The sequence below is a fragment of the Castor canadensis genome, chromosome X, assembly GCF_047511655.1.
Source record: "Castor canadensis chromosome X, mCasCan1.hap1v2, whole genome shotgun sequence".
In the NCBI taxonomy this organism is placed as follows: domain Eukaryota; kingdom Metazoa; phylum Chordata; class Mammalia; order Rodentia; family Castoridae; genus Castor; species Castor canadensis.
The window spans coordinates 135,999,280-136,024,817 of record NC_133405.1 but is presented as its reverse complement, the minus strand read 5'-3'; the positions used below and the strand labels follow the sequence as shown (position 1 = coordinate 136,024,817).

Here is a 25,538-nt window from a genome sequence, read left to right as displayed (position 1 = left end):
CTTGAAAGCTCAAGAATCAGATCTAGCATTGTGTAGAAAGTGCAAACAGACCGTAATATAGTTTCTACTACAATTGGGTGGCGTAAAGGCCATCTGATGTCTAGCAAAAACCAAAAAGATTCCCAACTGCAACTTCTATAGTCATTGTTCATAAGGCCCAATATTAGGGAGCTAAGAAAGAATGAGAAAATACCTGGCTTGTCCTGGGAAGTCATTTATTGACTATTCCTGGCATGGAAGTCAACACTCAAGTTTGCAAAAACAACACAAATGGATATAGTTGTTTTGTTGTCAGAAAGTCTTCTGTAAGTGGTAAATTTTGAGAAACTGGTGTCTACTGTACCACCTTCTTTTAAATCCTAAGAGCTGTAATGTGTTGTCCACGTCAGCCCCAAGCCTGGACAGAGCAGAGATGAATGCGTGCTTTAAACCACACTTGCAGCTCACAGACTGATAACTTTTGTTCTATTAGCACCTAGAAGTCAGGTTATTTTTCATGCTCAGAAGGTCAGCGCCTGTTCACCACACACCTTGCAGTTAATGACTTACACACTGTTCCTTGGACCTGAAGCATCTGCCTTGCCCTCCCTGGCATTCACATTCGGCTCTTGTCTTGCTGTAAGGCAGCCTCTCCCTTCTGCTACAGTAAGGCCAGTAGGCTGTGGGCAAATCTGAAGTTAGATTTCATTCTGACCTTCAGAAGTATTTCTTCTGCTACTTGGGAGAGAAAAAGCCACTTTCCAGGATGGTTCTCTTGAGGGTGGCGTACATGTCAGCTTTGTGTTGCTATAATGAAATACCTAAGGCAACTAGCTTATAAAGAGAAAAGATAGGTTTCAGCTCACAGTGCTAGTGGTTCCAGTCCAAGATCAGGAAGCCCCATTGTTTGGGGCCTCTGGTGAGGGCAGCACGTCACAGTAGGAGCACACAGCAGAGCAAAACCGCTTACATTACAAGCCATAAAGCAGAGAGAGATGGAGAGACTGGTTCCACTGTCCCCATCAAGGGCACACCCCCAGTAACCTAATGACCTCCTACTGGGGACCAAACTTTTAATACATGGGCCTTTGGGGGACATTCAGCATCCTAACTATGGCAGTGGTATTTAGCATGGCTTGTCTCCACCATCCATGAGCCTACCCCAGGACCAAGAGCAGGAGTCAGGGGCTCTTCTGGAACAGGCTTGTTGGGTTAGAGAGCCCAGAGGGTCTGCTTGATCAAGAGGCCCAGTAGCAATGGAGGCGCCTCCAAGGAGGAAATTGCACTTCAAGGCCGCTTGAAGACAGGACTGTGGGAGGCTGGTGAACATTCGTGAAGGATAATGGTGCTCTCCTGTGGAGCCCCTCAATGTGGACGTGACTCGGCAGAAAGGTGTACCCCAATAAGTGTGTTGTCAAGAGAAGAGGCCCTTGTCATCTCCCCATACCCGTTAGTGGTTATTACACATTAGTCTGGTGCCTGTCAATGAGGCCTGATCATTTGTGCCCTGTGGAAAGCATTGTTCATGATATGAACATGGAAGAAACCCAGTGTCCAGTTCAGTGGCCCTGGTCAGTCAGGCAGCTCAGATGGTCAGACCTCAGGACACGCTGTATCACGGAAAGACAAATACTGGAATTTTTTTCTTTTAGCAGCAAAATAGACATAGCATAAAAATTCCTCAGGCCTAGTACACATTCCACCACCCCGCTCCACACCAGAAATGATTTAAAACAGGTAAAAGAGGCCAGCATCCTGGGAACCCGTGTTCAGACCACACCATGTGGAGATGTGGGTGTGCCCTGTTGGAACCTGAGCTGGGCCACTGACTCTGTGGCCCACGGTGGTGCAGTTCCCATTTCTGGTCTGGGCTCTGGAGGCTGGCCTTCACCATGTGCCTAAAAGCAGATGCTGTGTTCTTCCACCGAGGCTATGCCCTAAACCCTGCACCGTAGAGCCCTGCCTCCCTCACACAGATGCTGTCATCCCCCACAGTGAAACTCTGACACAGCCATTCAGTCCTAGCACTTGGTGCACGCTCCACACGCCAGGCTGCATTTCGACAGTGCACAAAGAATGGCTTCCATGCCTCCTTGGAGTTACACAGTCCCCACATTACATGGCGAACTGAGATGCCGGCTCCTCTGTTGCCATCACCAGGGATGAATTTCTCCATGTGGAAAGCGTGCTTCTTCTCTTGTGCAGTATCTTCTCTGGCCACTGGAGGGGTTCGGAGGCATAAAAGGAATGCTGGTTTCAGCAGGCTGTTACTCCAGGAAGGACCTCAGTGTTTAGTATCCGGCAGAGCTACCAGACACTCTTCCGTTTTGTGTGTGGAAGGAGAAGCAGAGCACTGTCAGGTCCCCTGCCACTGAGGAAGAAATGGAGTCCATTTCCTGCTGGAGTTGTCCACCAAAAAACCTTTACGGAAGAGACGAGATCAAGCATGATCAATTCCTGACCAAGCTGTGAAACTTTTAGCCATTGCTGATTGTTTAATGATCCCACTCTCGGTTGCTTTCTCATTAGTGGGGAGCAGGCCTAGCCAACTTTTCCTGTAAAGGGACAAATCGATACTGCCTCCGGCTTTGAGAGCCACAGTCTCTGTCATGACTACTGAACTCAGCCTTACATGACACAGGCAGCTAAGGTGCTTGCTTGGGCTGCCCTGGAATTACTCCACAGGCTGTTTGGCTTAAACAGCAGACACTTACTATCCCACAGTCCTAAGACTGGAAGTCCAAGGTCAAGGGGTGGGCAAAGCTGGCTTCTCCTGACGCCTCTCTCCTTGCTTGTAGAGGCCATCTTCTCCCCGTGTCCTGATCTCTTGTAACACCAATCCTACTGGATTGGGCCCACCCTGGTGATCTCATTTTACCTTAATCACCTCTTTGAAGGCCCTGTCTCTGAATATAATTACCTCCTAAGCTACTGTGGGTCAGGACTTCAACACACAGTTCATCTCATAGCACTGACCATAAGCAATGCAAAAATACAGGAGTGGCTGTGCCAGTCAAACTTTGTTTACAAAAATAGTTGGCAGTGGCTTAGATCTGGCCTGCAGACCATGGTTGGCTGGCCCTATTTATAAATAATAAATAACTTTTGCCCTTTATTCAAATTTAAGACTGTGTATTAGTCCGTTTTCTGTTACTACAATAAAATACTTGAAAGTAAATACTTCATAAAGAAAAGACATTTATTTAGTTCAGTTTGTAGGCTAAAAGTTCAAACAGCATAGCTATGGTTCTGATGAGCACTCCGGGCTGCAAAACGTGATGGGCTGTGTGCCTATTAGTTACCACCTCTTAAAGGTCCCACTGCCTCTTAATACCTCCACATCTGGACACCAAACTCCCAACACACACGCACATACCTGCGCTATAACATTGTCAAAATAGAAACATACTTACTAAAGTACACCAAAAGCCACTATTTAGTTAGTCATCAGATGTAGTAGTCCTTTAGTGGGTAAAAGCGAAGCATTTCTAAAGAAATGTACCTGAGGATGTGTTCGTGTTGTGTTGTTGGTAAGCCACTTACCTTTTCATGTTTCCTCCAATAGATAATCACTCAAAACCAATGGAAATCGATGGGGATGTTGAAATTCCACCCAACAAAGCCACAGTCCTGCGAGGCCATGAGTCTGAGGTGTTCATTTGTGCCTGGAATCCTGTCAGTGATCTACTAGCTTCTGGGTAAGGATTTGGAGATGGGGGTGCTTCAGGGTCAGGGAAAGGGACCCTAGAATGTTGCTTTAAGGCACACATGCTCACTGGTAGCATCTTTCAACATGTGCCAACCAAGGAATGGGTGCTCCATGCTTCACTGCTCTGTGTGTCTTGTATTGTGGGGATGCTGTTATTCCAAGTCACTTTCTTTGTGGGGAGTGGGAGCAATGCACAGACATCTAAAATCAACAGGGAGATGGTGACAGGGAAACACAGTGAGCAAGAGATGAAAAAAGACAGAAGACCTAGCCAGGGACCAGTTAACAATGAGCATTTTATCCCTTGAACCACAGCTTGGATGTTCATGTGTCTTTATTCTGCAGATCTGGGGACTCCACTGCAAGGATATGGAACCTTAATGAGAACAGCAGCGGGGGCTCCACGCAGCTTGTGCTGAGGCACTGTATACGTGAAGGGGGACACGATGTCCCAAGTAATAAGGATGTCACCTCGCTAGACTGGAATGTAAGCCTTTTCCACCATGCAGACACACTTATAACTGGAAAATCCTCCAGATGTGATGGAGCCTGTGCAGACACAAGCAGTGCTGGCACAGCAGCCTCTGTTTCCAAAAGCTTGTCACTATGCGGGCAGACAGTGGACTGGTGTGGGAGACCACTCTGTACGTAACGCACATGCACCAGCAAGATGAGTTGGTGGCTCTGTGAAGGAGCCTCACAGTGGGAAGGTAGGCCTGGGGGAAGGTAGTTCTGCTGGGCAGACAGTAACCTGTTGTCTCTTTCTGGCCCTCAGAGTGATGGGACACTACTGGCTACTGGCTCCTATGACGGATTTGCAAGAATATGGACAGAAGATGGTAGGTTCTGTGTCCCATGTGTTGGGCTTACATAAAAGGGGCTTTGTATATGACCCTGGAGTGAGCAAAGAATGACTTTGAAGTCAGTAAGTTTGTGTGTTTTTACATAATAGGTAACCTGGCCAGCACCTTAGGTCAACATAAAGGCCCCATCTTTGCCTTGAAGTGGAACAAAAAGGGCAATTATATTTTGAGTGCCGGTGTAGACAAAGTGAGTATAGATTTCAAGTATACCCCTTTGATCTGTTCATGCTGATTTCTTTTTAATCTTGTAGCTTCTCTGAATTCATAGGGTTTCTGCTTCCCTTTAAGAGTCAACAACACTTGTTGCTCTGTTTATTTTCGTGGCATCTGTCTTACTACTACCACTCCATGTCATAATCTATTCTGCCATTCTCTAGACCTGCGTGCCAAGTGTCCCCTTAAAGTTCAGTGACAGAAAGAGGAAAATCTCCAAGTGGCCTTTCTCATTTGCTGGAAGGAACCTTCTCCCAACTGAGTGATTTTAGTGAGTCTGTCTTTCCTCCCCCGGCTTCAGCTTTCCTTGCCGGCTGAGCTGCCTCTGTCCATTGTAGACGGCAGACCTCTCTGAGACCAAGCACAAGGTGGACACCGCTGGGGACTCAGAGCCAGTTCAGAATTCACAGGCTGTGTTCACTGCCAGGCAGATGCAGTGGAAAGGAAGCAGTACCAACAATTTTAAGAAATCTCACACAGGTGTTTCCCAGCCGTCATGTTTCTGCAGCCAGAAGCCACACCTGAGAACTGCGAGTGCTGTATGTGGCTTGGGTCTCCCACACAGCTTCACATTTTGTAGCGATTCTAGGATAATGTGAAAACCTTACTAATGTAGCACATCCTTTTTACATTACTCATTTCTGTCCAGTCAGGTTCTGAAAATTAATACAAAAATAACAGACTTGACCTCCAAATGTCATCACATTCTTGGAGACAACCTGGTTGCATTTAGCAAACCGCAGCTCTCATGGGCCATATCTGGCCTATTTCCTGTTGTTTGTTTTATTGTTGCCGTTGTTTTGTTTTGTTTTACTGGGATTTGAACTCAGGGCCTCGCACTTAGGCAGGCACTCTACCACTTGAGCCTTGTCCCCCCAGCCCTTTGTGCTTTAGTTATTTTTCAGGTAGGGTCTTGTGCCTTGCTCAGAGCTAGGCTCAGAGTGTGATTCTTTTACTACATGTCCCATGTAGTGGAGATCACAGGCTCATGTTTGTTTGTTAAGACAGGAGCTCACTGACTTTTTGCCCAGGTTGGCCTCGAACCATGATCCTTCCAACCTCTACCTTCTGGGTAGCTGGGATTATAAGTGTGAGCCACTATACCCATCCCTATTGCCTGACTTTTTAAATAGAGTTTTATTGGTACACAAGCACACCAACTTGTTCAGAATTGTCTCTGGCTGCTTTCATACTACAATGTCAGAGTTGTAAAGTTTTGAGAGACCCTGTGACCCTCAAAGCCTAAAAAATTTACTGTCTGGTCCTTAACAAAAAGTTTGCCAACCCCTCCATTAGGGTATAACAGTCTGGGTCAATGAGTCATGTTCATTTAATCTCTCTCTCTCTCTCTCTCTCACATACACACACACACACACCCAAAAAGCCCTTTGTGCAACTTGGCAGCTTCCTACATAACATGGAAAAATCTGAGCTGCTGTGCTTAACATGTTAAACAATTGTCATGCAGCTACCATCACATTTCCCCAGCATGCTCCAATTCAAGTAACACTCATGCAGAGCCCTTTCTTTCTTATCCATGCATCAGCCATCAGGAATTGCTGACAGCTGTCAAACACTGCACTACAGTAACACATGTTAACCCACCCAGTGCTCCCAACATAGGAGGCAGGCACTAGTCTAGGGCCACACAGCTTATGCAGAGGAGGGCAGGAACTTAGGCCCTGGATCTCCAGTAACTGTTACCATTTGACTTTCATAGAATTCTAAATCGTTCTTGGTTTCTTGACCTCCTTCCGGCCTTTCATTTGTGGTTTTCTTGTTGATCATATCAATTTTGTCTCTACCAGGTAATGAACTATACAGTCATTGAAAATGTATATCTGGGATTTTATTAGTCTTTGGGGCATATGCTGTCTGCCCTGATTACTTAGTCAGTAATCATAATAATCACAGTAATGCTCTTGGGCTGGTGGTGCACCCAGAAGTAGTGCTTACCTGGCATGCACAAGGTCCTGGGTACCATCCCCAGCACTGCTACTGATGCTATTGAAGGTAAAGCCCAGGGAGGAAATGTAACGTGCAGAACTATTGCTGTTGATTTTCACTGTGTGCTTAGCACAAGTACATAATGAATGTCTTGTCTAGTGTATATTAAAGATAGGCACCAGCTAAATGATCCAATTTCTGATAGCATGTGAAATTGTATCCGAGGATTGTGGAAAAGTTTTCGTATTCTCTGCAGTGCCAGATCTGTTTGTGGGTGGCTGAATAAACTAGAGTTTAGTCCCAACAAACACACACAAACGTTAAGTAGTCTAAAACTGACAAGAGCCAAGTTGTGGAAGCACTTGCTGTTTTGAACATTTCCTCTGAAATACAACAAAATATAACTACTTACTAAAGTCTTTTTTAAGTCTCATTGACAGGGAGATACACAGTTTCAAAATAAGTAGAAACTTCCAGCTGACCAGGACTTAATTCCAATGGGAATAATAAGCTGCCCCTGGCTTCTCTGTCTTCCTAGCATTAGTACATTCTTAGGAATTCGTGGTTTGTCTTGCCTTCCCTCCCCCCACCCCCAGGATTTTTAGCACCTATGCATTGGTGCCCAGTGCAATCCAAGGGCTCTGCTGTATCTGGTACAGGTTGAGCATCCCTTATTCAGAATACTTGGGACCAGAGGCATGGCTCAAGTGGTAGAGCACCTACTTCGCAGCATGGACCCTGAGTTCAACATTCCCGTAACAACAACAACAACAAAGATCTAGTTCTTTTTACCAGGCACTGGAGACTCACACCTGTAATGCTAGCTACTTGGGACATTGAGGTTGGGAGGACTGCAGTTCAAAGCCAGCCCAGACAAATAGAATATGAAACCCCATCTCCAAAATACCCAGAGCAAAATGGGACTGGCGGTGTGGCTCAAGTGGTAGAGCGCCTGCTTCGCAAGTGTGAAGCCCTGAGTTCAACCCTGGTCCCACCAACATTTTTTTTAAATCTTGGGACCAAACATATTTCAGATTTGGAAGTTTTTCAGATTTGGGGATATTTGCGTGGACTTTCTACTAGTTGCACATCTACAATCTGAAATCAGAAAGACTCTAGGGCAGGGATGTAACTCAGTGGTAAAGGGCTTGACTAACATGCACAAGGCCTAAAACATAGTAAAAGAAATGCTTCAAGACCCAAAACTATTTAACTATGATGTCAGTTCTCAAAAGGGTTTTGATTTTGGAGTTCTGGGTTAGGTGTTGCTCAGCCTATGCCCCTGGTGCATGGAGTGTCAAGAGAATTTTCAGACACTTGTTTCTGCAGCGTTTCCTTACCAAAAGTGCCAAAAAGATGTACAGGTATCTTTGTTACTCATTTTTCAGCAGTTTTCTAAGTTTGGTCTCTTTCCCAAGGATCAGTTTAAGATTTCTCTGTCCTATACAGTACCCATCAGCTAGGATGTGGAGCTGTTGAGGTCATTGAATGTGGCACCCAGATTGTTACATGTACCATACACACCATCACAGACTCAGATGCCAATAAAAGGAATACCAGATACCTCATTAGTTTTTATACCTCTCGCATGTTGATACAATAATATTTTGGCTAAATTGGAATAAACTAAAATGTATATTGTTAAAATTAATTTCACTAGTTTCCTTTTTTTAATGTAGTTACTAGGAAATTTAAAATAACCCTATGGCTCATGTTGGTGGGCAATGAGAGTTTTGAAGGAAAAGGGGCTAGTTGTCTTTTGTGCATGAGACATTTTTCTAGAGAAATCTTTGTGAGAATAGCCACTAACTTTTTCCTTTGTTTGCGGAACACAGACAACAATAATTTGGGACGCCCACACAGGAGAAGCCAAGCAACAGTTTCCTTTCCATTCAGGTAGGTGTGTTGTTGTTTTGGGTTCATGCCAAGGGTGACCCAGGAGTTTGTTATTTATTTAGCTCATGTAATGTACAGGAGATGTTTTGGGGGGCACAGAGGCTGACCCCAGAATTCAATATTATTTAGCTCACATGATGTACAGGAGTAAGGGCGTGTGCCAAGAGCACTGGGACTGTCGTGAGCCACACCCTAGGGATAGAAGGAAATACATGCCTAAGATGTTGCAAAAACCAGTGTTACCCTTATAGCGACACCTCTTAAAGATCAGGGAACCGAGGTGGCAATCCATGGTTAGGATCCAGAGCGAGCGGAATTCTTCTCCCAGTTCAGTGCTGACCCTCCTTGAAGATACACACAGAGATGAGGTTCTGTACTGAGGAGCTGCTGGCAGGGCTGTGGCCTGAGGCATGCAGAAACCCAGCCCTCTCACTTCCTAAGTCCCGCTTCAATGTCTGCGGCTACTTTACGAAGCTTTGCTTTAACGCCACATGCACTGGCGTTAGTGCTCAGGAGAACAAATGAATGGAGCTTGTAGAATTGCCTCAACTCCTCTGTTTCTCCTGGAGCATCACGGAGCCGCTCTGGTGGGACCCGTCTTGACCATCTTTTCTTTCCTTCTTTTTAACGTAATTCCCACTGGGAAGTATGTATAATGTAGTGCAGCTTGGGAACTAACACAGTTAAGAGGGAGGTTGAGGAAGGATGGCAGCCTTCAAAGCCCTGAGGTTGTTGCCCTTATGACATTTCCTCATCAAATTAGGCTGAAACCCTCAGCAGGGAGGTGACTGCGCAGTCAGGCTCAGTACTGCTCACATCCTTAGTCTTTCCCTTCCATAGCGTTCTGTGAGCACAGGGCTGAGTTCCAGAGGTTCTGGTCCTGAAAGGAGGCCCCACAATTCTAAGAGGTGGAAATGCTAAGACTCCTAAGTAGCCGAAGGAAAATCCTCACAGGAGAGGCCTTTTCTCCTCTGCTCCTCTTCCCTACCCACTCCTCTCCTGATCATGAATTCCCTCTCTTCTTGGTGTGCAAAGTGCTCTATGGAACGTCCCCATGGGATGTTGTCTTCCTGGGTAACATGAGCACAGCATGCTCTGCAGCCCCCAGGAGTACCTAGTGACCACTTGAGCGGTGAGTCCCCAGAGGAGGTGGAAGCAGCCACACCCAGACTCAGACCTGCTCTCCATAGTGGAGTAAAGAGTGGTGCTTCCTCAGAAACACACACCCATATTAACTTCCTTGTCTTTCACCCTTTCCATGTGCTGGGCATTTTGCTAATCACCTGAGATGTCTTCTCCTGCTCAGTGCTCTCACTCACTCACCTGAGGGCTCCTTTTTAACATCCCATTGCTGTCTGAGACCCCTGGAGGCCTGTAACCTGCCTGAGGTTGCACAGTTAGGGGCAGAACAAGGAATTGAGCCTTGGTTTTTCTGACTTTGGTGCAATTGCTTTAACCCGTCCTTCCTGTGTCTGTCCAGACTTGGGTATAGGGATACAGTCCAGACCTGCATAGTCTGGATCTGTCCTCTGTCAGAACAGATCCAAAGCCTGGCATTTCCCTAGTTAACCAGTTCTTTGCCTGGGCCCTTTTAGTGCATTGAAAGGTGCTGAATTTCTAGCTCCCACCCCAGGAAAGAAATCAGAAGGTAGAGAATGAAAACAATGAGTAGAATGAAATTTAAAAGTTAGCTAGTGCTGGTGGAATAACTCAAGCATTAAGAGTGCCTACCTAACAAGTATGAGGCCCTGAGTTCAAACCCCAGTGCCACCAAAAAAAAAAAAATTAAGTTAGTTGGCTTTTTTATTGTTCCTGTCACCGTTACTTCCTGCAGTGATGGGGAGCAACACTCTGAAGCAGGAAGTAGGAGGAAGTGTCGAGAACACAGGGATGCTAAGAAGTCTAATGGGGAGTTGGTTACTGAAGGGATGGAGGCAATACCCTGAGGACTGTAGGGCAGTCACCATCCTGCCCTACAAGTTGCTCTTGGAGCCCCCTGGACCTGAGAAAAACCCAGGCATGAGGAAGGGTGTTCTTCAAAAGTCCTGAACCAGGACTGCCCAGTTGCATCTCCAAAAGGATTCTCGTGAATCCTCCAGTCCAACAGATGCATTCATTACAGCATTGTAGACTTTCCCAAGGAGCATATCTTGAACGTGCAATCAGCCACATTCTTCTCGCCTCCCCTCCTCATCCTTGCCATGGGAGTGACAAATGTTGCATGACATGGGGCACACGAACTATCACTGGGTCTCTCTCCAGAAGCATCTGGTCTCTGCAAATTGGAAGGAGAGCGTCTTGAAGGTCTTTGAAGGAAAGAACCTCTTCATGCTAGGGATGTTTTTTATGGTGTTACTAGATAAATCTTCTTCATGATGCTTTTAATTTGTCTAAATCAGCCCAAATTCTGTGCAAAGTTAATGAATGCAAATATGCTGTCTCTCCTCCCTGCCCCGGCAGCCCCTGCTCTTGATGTGGACTGGCAGAACAACACTACTTTTGCCTCCTGTAGCACAGACATGTGCATTCATGTATGCAGACTCGGCTGTGACCGCCCGGTCAAAACCTTCCAAGGACACACGGTAAGTGGGAGTTTGGATCATCAAACTGGAGTTTGTGAAAGTGTGACGTAGAAGCCATTTCTTCTGTGCCTCATATTAAAAGGTACTGTGACAGCAAAGCTGTTACTTGCAGCCCTTTGCTGCTTGAGCTGGTAAGGTGACTCTGGCCACTTTGCATTGAGAAAAAGTGACCTTGAGGTGCTTTGGGTGTTAGATTTTTACAGCAAAGGCTTTGCAGTAGCTATGAGCATATACAAGGACTTAAAGCAAAAGATGCTCAGAATAAGTGAATAGATGGGAAGTGTCCACAGAGTGTGGGAAACTATGTTTTTAAAAACAAATGGAAAGTTGAAAACTGAGAGGCAATCTTAATAGATATGCTTACTGCTAGATTGGAGATTGAAGAGGTAAAGTTAGTGAGCCTGCAGGGAGACCATGGAAACTGGCCAATTCAAAGAACAGATAAAAACTTAAAAAGAAAGAAATGAATGACAGCTTCATGACTTTAGGCCAACGTCAAGTCCTGTAAACATCTCCGTAACAGGAAAGGAAAAGGATAAAGGAGCAGAACATTTTTTTGAAGCAGTTTTCAAAAAAATTCAATCTCAGAAGCACAGCAAATGCCAAGCAGGACAGATACAAAGAGAACCACACCATACCGCTAGACATACGGTCATCAGATAGCAAAATTAATGATAAAGACAAAGTCACCAAAGCAACCCAAGACTGAAAAATGTCACATTGCATACTGGAGAGCATGATTATCATCCCTTACTAGCCTGCCACACAGGCTCTGCGCTCCGTCCTCACAGCCACCCACAGTCTGACACAAGACCCTTCCTATCTTCTGAAACCCTGTTAGAGGTCCTCCAGACTCCCTGGGGAGAATTAATGGCGCTTGCCTGGGAGTCCATTGCCCACAGCAGTACCTCGCTCTTGGCCTTGCTCTTGCTGGCAATGCTTGTTTGTGTGTCTGCCTCCCACAAAAAATGCAGAGCCAGCACATCAAGAGCAGGCCTCCAGGCTGGTGGCTTTTTTCTCATCAGTTCCCAGAATGGCTAAGCCTGGGAGAAACCCATTAAGAAGAGGAGGAGGATCAAAGTCCTGGAAAGCTGCCCTTAGGCCACTATTGTAACTACAGAAGTTCCATTGTCGCAGCATTTACCCACTCCCCATTACTAGTACACCCCTCCCAGCTCTCTGGCCCAGTGGGTCCCTGCTTCTGAAAGAAGGCCCTTTTTTTGATTTCTTTTTTTGTGGTACTAGGGTTTGAACTTGGGGCCTCACTGTGCTCTACCACCTGAGCTACACCACCAGCCCAAGAAGGGACTTTGAGAGTACAGGTGTGGATGGTCCTGAAGATGTTGTAAACTGACCTTTGTATTTTTTCGGTCTAAGCATTGTTTCTCTAACCCTAGCTCTTAATACGGCTGTGGGCAGTCTGTGATTTCTGTCGGTCCGACTCAAACTTTGCCTCCATCATGCCATGCCACCTGGGCTCTGTCAAGGGTGTCTTACTACTGCTGATCGTTCTGGATGGACCTCCAGCTAAGTGTGGCTGAGTCTGCTACTTATGTAGTCCTCTGAGCCCATTTTGGATGCTTCCCAGGAATTGTGATTTGTTGCAGGGAGAGGGAGAAGAAACCCCACCCCAAGGAAGGAATCCTGGTCTCCCTGTGGGATTGGAGGTGTGTTCAGTGAGGAGAGACAGAACAGTCCATGGTGGCTGGCTCCGCATTTCCAGCCTGGAGAGATCTGCCCTCGGGTCTTCTCCGTGGCCACAGTCAGAGACACGCAAAGTACACTGTGCACACTTAGGTGCACACACACGCTCACACATGCAGTCACACACACTCCCTTCTCCAGGCAGACCTCTTCCTCCTCCTTTGGTTCCCATGGAAGCCATACTCTCAGCTTCTTCCCTTTTCCCAGCCACCTGGTACCACATGGAACAATGTGGCCTTGTTGCTGTTTCACATCTTTCAAAACTTGCATCCTTAGAAAGGAGCCTCACCATACGATTTTATCATTCAGCCCGGAGCACTTGGGAGTGTGAAATGATTTTGAAAATTAATTACGTATGTGAAATCATTTGTTAGGCTGAGACAACAGGCATAGTGCACTGGGACTGTCCTGGCGGGGGTGAGGGGATTTACAGTCCCCCTACTCGGAAGCCCTTTGCTGGTACATTTCACCCCATCACTTCCCTCAGTTCACTTCACTCTCCATGGTGTCCAAACCATGTGGCTTAGCTGCATGCTGGTCCTTTATTGACACCACAATCCTCCTCTTCCTTGCCCACCTGGCACCTTTGCCTTTATCCTCTAGGATCTAGCCTCCAGGGCCTCCTGGTCCTCGGGAACGAAGACAAGCCTGCAGCCTCCTTGCTTCCTGCCTGCCCTGTGTGGCACCCTGCTCCTGCCTGTCAGAACCTTCAGCTTGCAACATGTTACCTACCTGGCTGTTCGTGCCAAGGATTTCATTTCCCCTTTCTGTGCTTGTTTTCCTTTCAGTGGGCCCCTGCATCAGTTTCCCTTGCACATCTAGGTTGCTTGCATGCGTGTTGGTGCATTTGGGTTGCATTGCCTGCTACCATAAGCCCTCATTCTGCCTTGACCATTCTTTACATTTGCCTCCCGTCCAAAAGGTCAGTGTCTTATAGTGGATCTAGAGAGAATAGCTGTAACATTAAAAGTGCATAGGAAAGTGGTGTTGAAAGTTCAGTTTTTATTTGCTGTAGTTGTGTGTGAGTTCTTCATTTTGGCTTCCTTCCCACTAGGGAATTTTTTTCTTAAATATGGATGAAAGTGGCTGATTATGTGTGGTATGGCTTTGCTTCTATATACATGAAAAGGCAGAGTGAGAAAAATATATGGACTCTGGTGCTGTGTTTGTATTCTTTTAGATCCAGGGTAATTCCCAAGTGGCCATTTGCAGGGCTGGCAGAGCACCTCTGCCCCCTGGTGGAGGGCTGCCTTCCCTACTTACAGGCCCTGATGTCTTTTTTAAACCCTTTGCTCTCTTGCAGAATGAGGTCAATGCCATCAAGTGGGATCCTTCTGGAATGCTGCTGGCCTCCTGCTCTGACGACATGACATTAAAGGTAATGTCGGCACCTGAAGAGATGGGCTGCTTAATCCTAGACAACCCCCAGACGCGACACCAGGCCCACACGCCCCATTCCTCTAGGTGATGATTTTGACACCAGTCTCTCTTCCATAATTTACCCGTTGCTAACGAAATGATTAGCGCTCATCCAGCGAGCTCCCATTTCTCATCCAGAGGTTCTGGTGAGAACCCTCACCTTCCCGTGCCCTGTCTCCCATTACCCTTAGATTGGGCTCCTCAGCTGCCCCATTCGGCCCTTCCTGGGCAAGCACCTGCTGACGTGCCCCGTGGACTCTCCGCTGGCCTGGGAGCCTCTCCTGGGCCAGCCACCTAAGGAGCGTTCTCAGCGCCAGGCTCTGCCAGTGAGAACAGCGCTGGCTCATGCCGTTGCTACTGTCTCCCCTAGATCTGGAGCATGAAGCAGGACACGTGTGTCCATGACCTTCAAGCCCACAGCAAAGAGATATACACCATCAAGTGGAGTCCCACGGGACCAGCCACCAGCAACCCAAACTCCAACATCATGTTAGCAAGGTAAAGAGAAGACAGCCTGCACAGCCCCATCTCTGTTCCAAATGCAGCCTCGCTCCCTGGCGCTGGTTTAGCAGCATGGTCAGAGCACTTACCCAAACACAAAGAGTAGAACATTTTGCTAGAGTGTGTTGTCAGTGTGTTGAAGCCCTTCCAAAGCAAACAAAGTAGCAACTCACTTGGAAGGGGCCAATGAGACGGAGATACGCTTGTCCCTAAATATCCTCAGCAGATTGGCTCCAGAACCCACGTGGATACCAAAATCCACCAGTGCTCAAATCCTTTGTCTAAAATGGCATATTATTTGCATATGACCCATGCACGTCCTTCTGTGTACTTTAGTCATCTCTGGATTACTTATAGTACCTATCACAGAGTAAATAATCTTAAGTAATTAGTATACTGTATTGCTTAGGAAATAATGACAAGAAAAGGCCAGTGCTAGTTAGTACAAGTGCGGGGTTTTTTTTTTTTTTCAGTCATTTTTGATCCATGGTCAGTTAAATGTATGGGTGAGGAACTTGCAGACATGGAGGGCCACCTGTACCAAGTGAGGCCTGATTTCGGGCATAGATGATTGTAACTGTGAGGTCTGTAAGATGCATTCAGTGTCCAGGCTTCTACCACTTTGCTTCAGCAAAAGCTTTTATTAAGACAAAGAAAGGAAAATGAAAAGAGTTTAGCTTAGGCTTCAGGCTTAGTTTACCAAGCTCAATTCAGGGCTGTTGGCAGAGCGAATTTTGAGTGGAGACAAAGGACTCCCTGACGCTAGACAGATCTGACCTGAATTTCCTCAGACTGGAGTAGACTGTCAGTCAAACACCAGAATTGAGAAAATGTGGACTCCCCAAACCACATTATTTTGGGCTTCAGGCAACAAAATTGTAGCATCCTGATGAATGTCAGATCCCAACGAATGTAACAGTCCACTGTTGGTTTGGTTTGGTTATTTTGTGGTGCAGGACTCAAACCCAGGGCCTTGCAAGTGCTAGGCAAGAGCTGAGCCACTCCCCAGCCCTGCTCATCTTTGTATATTAATGAGACCATTAATGAGTCTGAGCTAACAAGATTCTGAGGTTGATCTAAGAGCCATGATAGGGATCCTTGGGGTTTGGATTTGTGAGATGCGGATGTTTCTTTAGCCTGCAAAAGACAAGATCTGGGCGGGAATGTTTGGTGACAAGGAAGGAGCAGGGAATATATGCTGTGCAGTTCCAGAGAAGAAGATGGTGGGAAAAGGGACAGGAAGGCACAGTTCTATAAAGAAGGAAGCACCCAGCTGTGAGGCAGGTGGCCATACCAGGCAGTAAGGACAGCATTATTGGAAGTGCTCAACCCAAGACTGTCACTTAGAAAAGACTAGAAGGATTCCATCACATCACTGAGTAGTTGAACCATGAGAACCAAAAGGCCATAATTCTCTTATTTCAAGTAAGTGTCCAAAACTCCACTTAAATTAGGATGATGAGGTGGGAGTATGGCTCAAGCAATAGAGCACCTGCTTTGCAAGCGCGAGGCCCTGAGTTCAAACTCCAGGCCCACCAAAAAGGAAAAAAATCAGATAAATTATGATGATGAAGTCCTATACACGGTAGTTATTTTTGATAACTGAAAAGGTGGTTTGTATCATGTAGGACCCTTTTGGAGAATAAATTGTCCTCTTAGTCAGCAAGTATAGAAGGACATATACTTCTCTCATGGGTCCCATGGAGAGAGAGACAGGTAACAGCTTTGCGATACATGCTTAAATTTGAAATTTGAAACTAACTAAATTTGCAGGTCTTAGCAATGTGATCATACTTGTGGATGTGATTCTTTTAATTCCTATTGTTTTAAATTTTCTTTTAATTTGCTGGGGTTTTTTTCCCAGTTACGGCTAGATGCATTAGTTTAGCTAGTAAAATAGATGCTACCTTGAAAACTGCAGTAGTGTTTGAGAGAGCTAGGTAAATATCACACAAAAGTATCTGTCGTAGCTATAGAAAATAAAGAAAAATGAATATGCTTCTGTAATAACAGCACAGGGAAAATTCTTTTTCTGTGTTACGACTGTAGCTTTGTTTTCCATACATCCAAGTTTCATTTCAGGAGAGAAAAAGCTCACTTGGTTATTGACTGTTAAAATGTAAGACTGGAGGAAAAAACAATTCTTACAAGATGTATCATACATCATTGGGAATTATTTAAAATGCAACATGTTAATGTGGTTTTGTCTTCTCTGCTGTCTTTCTAGTGCTTCGTTTGATTCTACAGTTCGACTGTGGGATGTGGAGCGAGGCGTCTGCATCCACACACTGACCAAACATCAAGAACCTGTGTACAGTGTAGCCTTTAGCCCTGATGGGAAATATTTGGCCAGTGGCTCCTTTGACAAGTGTGTCCATATCTGGAACACTCAGGTAATCTCCTGATCCCTATGGCTGAATCCTTCCCCCAAACAGTACCCAGATAGGCATGCTCTCAGTGACCCAGGCAGGGAAGGGAGAAGATGACTCGGGAATGAGCTGCCTCAAACAGAGAGCAAGCTGGACTCCCCGGCAGAGTCAACCCAGAGCTAACTGCTGTGTGCACCCCAAGGGCCTGGAGTCTTCCCTACCATAGACATCTGGAGTGGGTCCCTTCCCCCAGGAAGGTATCTGTCTCTGGTGTCTGTCCTCAGGGCTCTTGGTCATGTGATTCAGAGCCAGATGTTCCTCCTTGAGGAAGTCATCTTCTGGTGGCTTCTTTGAGTCCCTGTGCTCTGGGGAACGCATGGCCCACTTATGTTACCACCAGAAATGCTGCCCTCTGTTGGAGGGTGGGGGGAGCTATCCTTTCATCTAAGCTTTCCAGGCACCAGACTACTTGGGTGAGACCAGCTTGGCCCTCCTGACCACATCAACTGTATTAGCTCTGCTGTGGAGCAAATTGAGGGGCTGTTCAGGAAGAGGTGTCTTCGTGTCACTTGGATTTTTCCAATGAAAACATTCTGTGTTTGAGAAACACAGGATATATGAATGCTGGTTTAGCTATTCACAGGGGATTTGAGAAAATTTACCCACTCTGGATATCTCTGGCCATATGGGGATAAAAGAATTCTGAATATAGAGTAGAAGTGGATGGGAAGTAGTGTAGTAAAAATGAAGAAAGTATGGTACTAGGTAGTCAGCTGTTGATTCATTGTCCCTGTCTCATATTTGTTTTTTGTTTGTTTGTTTTCTGCTTTGGTAGCACTGGGGGTCAAACCCAGGGTCTTGCACATGCTAGACCAGTGCTCTAACACTGAGCTATTCCCTCAGCCCTCGATTCTTACTCCAGTGGAAGAGAGAGGTGGTGGCGTGGGTAGGGGTCATTGAAAATAGCTAAAGATCTGATTCGTTTGACCTCGGGATGGATCATATGGTCTTCCAGCCCTTTGATCTGATTCACTTTTTTTTATTCTTTTTGCCTTGATGACACATGGATTTGCATTCTCAAGTTCATGCCCCCTTGTGGCAGGGGAGGTGATAAATGAGCCATGTTCAACGGGTCCACACAGAGATTACAGGATTTTCAGGGATGTACCTCACACAAACAGAAATACTACAACCTACATAGAACCAGTGTGACAGCAAGCACAGCCCCTACATAGGCTTCCCAGAAAATGCATCCCAGAACTAATGTTAAAGTATGTCCACTCGTGACATGCTTATTAGAAATGGTGATGGATTGATTTGTAAACTAACATCATCAAAAACTGACATGATCATGGCCAGTATGGAGCCTCACACCTGGAATCCCAGCATTCAGGAGGCTGAGGCAGTAGGATGGAAAATAGAGTCCAGCCTGGGCTACATAGTAAGACCCTGTCTAAAAAAAAGACAAAAGACATGTTGAGTTGGCTACAGCCCACTGTGAAAACTCATTTTTATAAACCAGAAAAGGCCTTGAGACTTTCGGGGGCGGGGGGCGGGCATACTAGCGTTTAAACTCAGGGCCTCGCACTAGCTACACAGGCATTCTACCATCTGAGCCAGACCTTCAGCCCTTTTTGCTTTTATTTTTCTAATAGGGTCTTGAACTTTTGCCCCAGCTGGCTTGGACCAAAATCCCCCTGTTTATACCTCCTGTGCAGCTGGGATGATGAGCACATGCCACCACACCGAAGTTACTGGTTGAGATTGGGTCTTGCTAAATTTTTGCCTAGACTGGCCTTGAACCATGATCCTCCTGATCTCTGCTTCCTGAGTAGCTAGGCTTATAGGTGTGAGCCACCACACCCAGCCTGCATTGACACATCTTAAAGCCCATTTTAATCCTTCCCTCAATATAAAATATACATACTACTGTTGACTTCCTCCTCTCCCAATTCACTGGATATGCCCTCTTCCCCTATGTAAATAGAAACTTTTTTTCTCTAAATGTAATGAAATGTGATATCATTACATTTTGCTAACATTTAATATAGATTGATAGTGGTATACACACACGTATATTTACAATAAGTAAATGTATGTATATTATTGATGTAGGTGAGAAATAAAACATACTTGGGGTACGTGACCTCAAAATACCACACTTCAGCAACTCTGATGAACTGAGGTTTTATGACAACCCTCCTGGTCTTATCTTCAGATTCTCCCGCCTGTAACCAGTTCATTATTGAGGGTTTATTCGGGTCTCTCAAAGACCTCTGCTTCTGGCCTCTTTGTCAGGTTAATGCTTTTCTATAACCAGAAACTTATAATCTGTTCTCTTAGCTCACAACACAGTACAAGTATGTGTGTTTATTCTTCCAAACTAATTGTCCATAACATTACTTGGGTTTTAACTTCGTGACGTGTTAGTACATTTAATCATAAGTTAGTCATTAGATAACCACTTTTAACTGCTAGATAGAGTTGCATTCATTCATGCTTTCCAAGAAGCAGACAGGATGGGTGACTGAGGAACACCCTTATAGAGTGGGGTTGGAAAGGACGTGGAGGAGGCAAGGAGAACTCACCCCAAGGCTGCTCTGACTCCCAGGTAGGAGAGAGGGAAGGAAGGAAGGTTTGATAGGAAGTCTCAAGTAGCCATTGAGGCCTGAGAATATCTCAGCAAAGCCAATGGAGAGGGCTGGGGTGTGGCCTGTGGTAGAGGGCTTGCCTGGCAGGCTCAGTGCTCTGGGTTCAATTCAAAGCCAATGGGGAGTCCATGGGCAAAAGTTACCCGTGAGGCAGCCGTACATCTCATAGGAACCAACTGTCTTAACGCTCCTTGGCACCAGCTGTCATTGGGTGGGAATAGCCATGGCCTAGGCTAAAACATGGTGCCAATTCTATGGGTGGCAGGTTAGTTCTCTTCGAAGTAGGAGGTCTGAGAGTTGCATTTCCCCAGCCATTAGCATTTACTGGTGCTTTTATCTTCTGTGTGCGTGGACGTTCTCATAGTCAAATGCGGGGATGGGAGGACCACCTGCCAGTACTTGGGGCCCACTTGGGTTGCAGTGATACTTGCTTTGTTTTGCAGAGCGGAAGTCTTGTCCACAGCTACCGAGGCACAGGCGGCATCTTCGAGGTGTGCTGGAACGCTCGAGGAGACAAAGTGGGCGCCAGTGCATCTGACGGCTCTGTAAGTGGTACCTCTGGTTTGCAGTGGGGAGAGGGGCTATGGGGCAGCTGATACCTGAGTAGGCCTCCAAGGGGGTGTGCAACCTTCTTGTCCTGGAGAGTCTCAGCACACAGTAGTAGCTCAACCAGTGTGTGACTCAAAGGAAACTTCTGTTTGGGTTGGCATCACATCTGGAAACAGCCTTCTCTTTGTCCCTTTCAGAATGTCATTCCAGTCAGCATTTTCCCCCATTAAATCAGCAGTTCTCAGCAAGGGTGCCCCTGAGGACGTTAGGCAACATCTGGAGGCATTTGGGGTTGTCATTACTCTGATGCCAGCATCTTACAGTAGAGCCCAAGGGTGCTAATCAAACCTCCTACAATGCACAGGATGGCTCATGCAGCAGAGACTGAAGCAGCTGCAAATGTCACTAGTAGTAAGGCTGAGAAACTAGCCTGTTGATAGAGATTCTCTGGCCCCTAATGACTGTGTTCCAATAAAACTTTATTAAAACAGTCAGTGGCCAACTGGATTTATCCAAGGGCCATCCTTTGCCAGCATCGGTTCTAAAAGCACTACATAACAGATGCTTTATCTTTCCTTGTAGGTGTGTGTTTTAGATCTGCGGAAGTAAACATAAGATATCACAGAAGAAGAATTCCACGGGCCAGCAGTGAATGTGGGTTGGAGTGCTGTTCCGACCACCAGCTCCCAAACTGTGCAAACTTGACTTGAGTTACAGTGTACTTAGAATCAGCTCGTCCCTGCCCACAGGAGTCCGTATTTTTCCATAATCTCCATCCAGAAATTTAAAAAACAAGCAAATACAAAAGCATACACAATCACATCAACAAGGGAAGTGGTTCTACCTAGGACTTTTCAGCTGGGAAGGAGGAAGCCATCAGCTAGACAGTGTACCTTTTGGTTTCCATCCGGATCAGGCTCTGATGTCTGATGGTTGAATGGGGAAGAAAAGGAGAAAAAAAAAAACTGTGCCAAAAAAGAAAAGCAAAATGCTGTGATAAACCAAAAGGGGGAAAACCCTCCCCCTTCTGGTGCTTTCCCCCCATCAATTTGGACACTACAGTTGCTTTCCCAAAGGATGTTCAAAAAACAGTTTGTACCAATAAGATGCGCGACTTTGTAATCCCAACACTTTCTATTTTCTAGAACCTTTGTTCTGTGGTTTTTCTATCTGCTGGAATTCTGTGGTCTGGGGGCCTTCCATCTGAGATGGAAACTAGTTTTGGTTTGTTGCTTCTTTACTCTTGTTATTGTTCCTTGCCCCACTATCGTTTTCTGGTCTAGTGTGGTCTTGCTTCTTGTGACACCCTCTGTAGATGTGGCCACATGGACACAATGACAAGCTCTTTGATGGACAGCTTTCTCCCTCCCTCTCCACTCCACCCCTATCCTTCGCTCACTCTCTCTGCCCCTTTCTCATAGTTGCTTCACATCTTGGGTCCCAAGGGCACTTTCAGAGCATAGTAAGTGCTTTATGTAAGAAGGCAGGGAGGGGGAGTTTTTACAAAAGAAAAAAAATGACTTATAAGAGAAAGAGCCTGGAGTATTTTTGGAAAAAATATTTTTATGTTAAAACAATTTTAAAATCCTAAAATGGCCATCAGACATGGAGAGCTCTGTGTGATTCCTAGTAAAAATTTTAAGAAGACACAGGCAGAGTGTGAGGTATATATTACCCCTTTCCCTTCGGCTTCACGAAAGGCGGTTAGGAAAAGCCTGGATTGGGAAAGGCCCTACTGACTCGCAGTGGGGTTTTTCTGCCACCAGCAGGAAGAGCCTGGCTCATTTGGTTCAAAGCAGAATTGCATTTGTTCAGTGTGTATGTTAGCAGCCAGCAGGAACAGAGCGGAGAAGCCATCCAAACCGACAGCGAGGTTCACCTGCACCTGTCCACTCCATTGGCCTCAGCAGTGTGACTACGGACAGTCACTTCTCTAAAATCATGCTTAGCAAATCGTTGCAAAAGCTGACCTGAAGGCTCCAGAGTGTCACTCAGTCTTAGTGGTGATAAGCAATGAATATCAAAGGAAGACTTGCAGCCCTGAAGATAAATTATTACAGAAGTAGAATGTCACTTATCTTTTCTGCCATCTTTACAGTTCCTTTCTCTTGCAAGACACTAGGAGAAAGGTTATTTAGGGTTTTTTTTTATCTTTTTACTATTTTTTTAAAAATTAGGCTTTGTGTTTCTAGCAGTCTGCTTTCATTGGATTAGGTGACTTTGGTTGGCTTGTTGTTATAACTCAATGCAGACTTTTTTTAAATAGTAGCAGAGAGGGAATAGACCTGAAGATAACAAGGTAGGGCCTCTTCCCTCATTGGTTTACCTGTGGGCACTGGAAGGCAAGGAGAAGTTGGCCAGGATGGTGGGCATGGGACAGGATCAGTCTGATGTGTTCTCCTACAGCTGAGGTGGGTGTTACTTAGAGGCTGGCACCCATCTGTGGAGCTGAAATTCAAACATCTGGGAAGGGTAGGGGCATCCGGCACAACTGAGAATGTTCTGGGACCAGCCACAAAAGCCAGGGTGCGTGGATCCTTCTCAGATGGTAACTGGCCTCCACTTGGGTATATGAGTTACTCAAGCCCCAAAAGACCAACAAGTGCTGTGTTTTTGAGTTGAGGGTTGTGTTTGGGCACTGGTACCTAAACACTTAGCAAAGAAAACCAAAGTTCTGTGGAGTCCTCAGTCCCATCTTGGAACATAGCAGGTGACATTGGATACGTTGATAATCAAATTTCCTCATCCCAAGAATGCATTTGAGTTTAGAATGTGGGGTTTTGAGGGTCCAAATACCATCATTACTACTCCCCAAATAAAAATACGTTCCTCTGTACCAAACATGAGTTGTCAAAAGTCAGCCCTTTATTGGGGTGCAGCTTCCATTTGACCATGCCCAAAACTGCTACGGGATGGTGGTGGGTGAAGGCAAAGCAAGGGATTCAGTAGACAATCTGCACTTGAATGTCGGGAGCCAGGGTCTCACTCAAGTGGTGGCTATAGCCCTTTGATGTAACTGAACCACATCAGAGTAGTTAGGTTGGAGCCAAGGCTGTGAGGCCAGGGACGGGTGGGCTCAATCCATGCACAAGAGGGAGCCTGACGAAGACGAGGGAGACCGCCTGCATCCCTGGCTTCCCCAACTAGCCTCGGAGAGGTGCTTAGTGAAGGCCACCAGAGGACCAGGCAGGAGAATGCAGCCGTGCCCCTGGACGGCATCCCCCAAAACAACACGATCCAGGCTGTACATGGAGCCTTCAGCATTTGCATACCATCTTTTACCCTGCCGCTGCAGAGCCAGCCCGTAGGTCATCTTTGTGTACAAGGAATGGCCCGTGTGTAATGTTACTGTGTCACGTGGCTTACAGCTCTTACAGTATCTCGAGGGATGCTTAAAAGTCTTAGTGACCAAATTTAACCTTAAAAGCAGCATAACATAACAATCCTGGAATCTTTGGTTGGGTTTGAAGTGACCACAAGCCACATCCAACACATACCCAGGAGCTGCCCTGCAGGGGACCCAAGGGGCCGGATGGACATTACAGGGTCCAGCTTTGACCCTGCCTAACATCGTAGGACTTGACTTTTTGTTGTCTTTCTAAAAATAGATCATGGAGCCAAGTGAAGTGCACTTTGTCAGATGTAAGGATCTGCTTTTGTTCCTTGGTTTTTTTTTCCTGTTTTTTAACCTTTTGTTCCACCTTTTTTTTTTTATTATTATTGTGTTTCTTGTCAAATGCAAAATTGTCTCTTTCGCTACTCACTGAAGTTTTGGATTCTGGCTTCTGCAGTTTTTATTGTCTGTGTCAGACGTACAGCCAGATGTGGTTCTCTATCAGCGTTTTCCAGATTCTGTTAAACAACGTCAGCCCCCATTTTGTTCTGTACCCCCACCCCCACTCACCCCTCACACTCTTGGAAAACAAATCACCTTGTGTGTTGTAGCTCATTTGTTTCAAGAGAGAATCAAGAGGTCATATCCGGTGTCTTGAATAAATTGCTCTATTTTGATATTAGAGAACTTGGTGGTGTATTTTTGTTTGGGTTTTTTTTTTTTTTTTTTGTCTTGTTCAGTAACTCTTGGGCCCACTCAACACCCATGAATGAAGACAGAGCTCTGTGTTTTCTCAAGAAGAAAGTAACTTGAGTGCCTCTTTCCAGGCTTGCTCCTGGAAAGGGGAACGAACCACATCACATGCTTGGTAGTGTTCTAGAACAATCCAGTCCTAGGGTAGAAGGACCTGCCCCAAAGTGCTGTGAGACCAGAGAGGGGGTTGGCACAGGGTACAATTTATCGATGGAAGTGCGGGCCTGGGTGGCAGCAAGACCAGCTGGAGCCCTACCCTTTGGGTCGGAAATCCGCATGTACACAGGCTGGAATGTGTGGTTTATCTTAAGCTAAAACCAAAGGCGGGCACAGCCGGGAGCCAGGTCCAGCTGTAAAGCTCCACCTGCAGCTCTCATGGTTTGGTCTATTTACAGTTGGCCGGGGAACAGCATGAAAAACCAAGTTACAATTACGGCAGTTATGACTCAAGATGGCTACCTACCATGTTGTCACGCTGAATTCATAACATGCGTCCACAGCAGCCCATGGTTATTCTGGAAGCTTGTTGCGCCAGGGGAGCCTGTGTCCTAGTGTATTGCCTTTTCATTAGTTTTCTTTGGACTGGCTGATTGATTTAAGAATCCAAGCAAAGCTGGGCACCAGTGGCTCACGCCTATAATCCTAGCTACTCAGGAGACAGATTAGGAGGATCACAATTAAAAGCCAGCCTGGGCAGATGATTTGTGAGGCCCTATCTCAAAAAAATAAATAAATAAAACACAGGGCTGGCAGAGTTACTCAATTGGTAGAGCACCTGCCTAGCAAGCATGAGGCCCTGAGTTCAAACCCCAGTACCACCAAAACCAAAAAGAATTCAAGCAAATGAGTTTTGCTAGTGCATTGATTGACAGGGTGTTCAAGATTAAGGATTAGCCATAATTTAAAGAAAATAAAATGACAGGGCACAGTTGACGTTGGACATTGAGTTCTGCACTGTGCAAAGTAACGTTTAGAAAGTATTTATGGATATCTGTTCAGTGCCAGCCTCTTCCACATTTTCCTTTATGCCCCTTTAATGAATTGGTATGATCCATATTGTTTAATTAGT

At 45.9% G+C, this 25,538-nt stretch overlaps 1 protein-coding gene across 5 annotated transcripts in view; it reads left to right on the top strand.

Moving 5' to 3' along the window:
• Positions 1–24,403, top strand: part of Tbl1x (transducin beta like 1 X-linked) — a 208,947-nt gene extending 184,544 nt beyond the window's left edge. For all 5 annotated transcript variants that reach the window (XM_074063383.1, XM_074063380.1, XM_074063381.1 and 2 more), the window contains 11 exons: positions 3,545–3,677; positions 4,034–4,175; positions 4,464–4,527; positions 4,641–4,738; positions 8,547–8,607; positions 11,068–11,189; positions 14,197–14,271; positions 14,683–14,810; positions 17,041–17,206; positions 20,277–20,378; positions 20,965–24,403. In XM_074063383.1, the coding sequence (XP_073919484.1) occupies positions 3,545–3,677; positions 4,034–4,175; positions 4,464–4,527; positions 4,641–4,738; positions 8,547–8,607; positions 11,068–11,189; positions 14,197–14,271; positions 14,683–14,810; positions 17,041–17,206; positions 20,277–20,378; positions 20,965–20,991 (1,118 nt within the window). In that variant the 3' untranslated portion in view covers positions 20,992–24,403. The remainder of the gene's footprint in view (positions 1–3,544; positions 3,678–4,033; positions 4,176–4,463; positions 4,528–4,640; positions 4,739–8,546; positions 8,608–11,067; positions 11,190–14,196; positions 14,272–14,682; positions 14,811–17,040; positions 17,207–20,276; positions 20,379–20,964) is intronic.
• Positions 24,404–25,538: the final 1,135 nt, after the last annotated feature.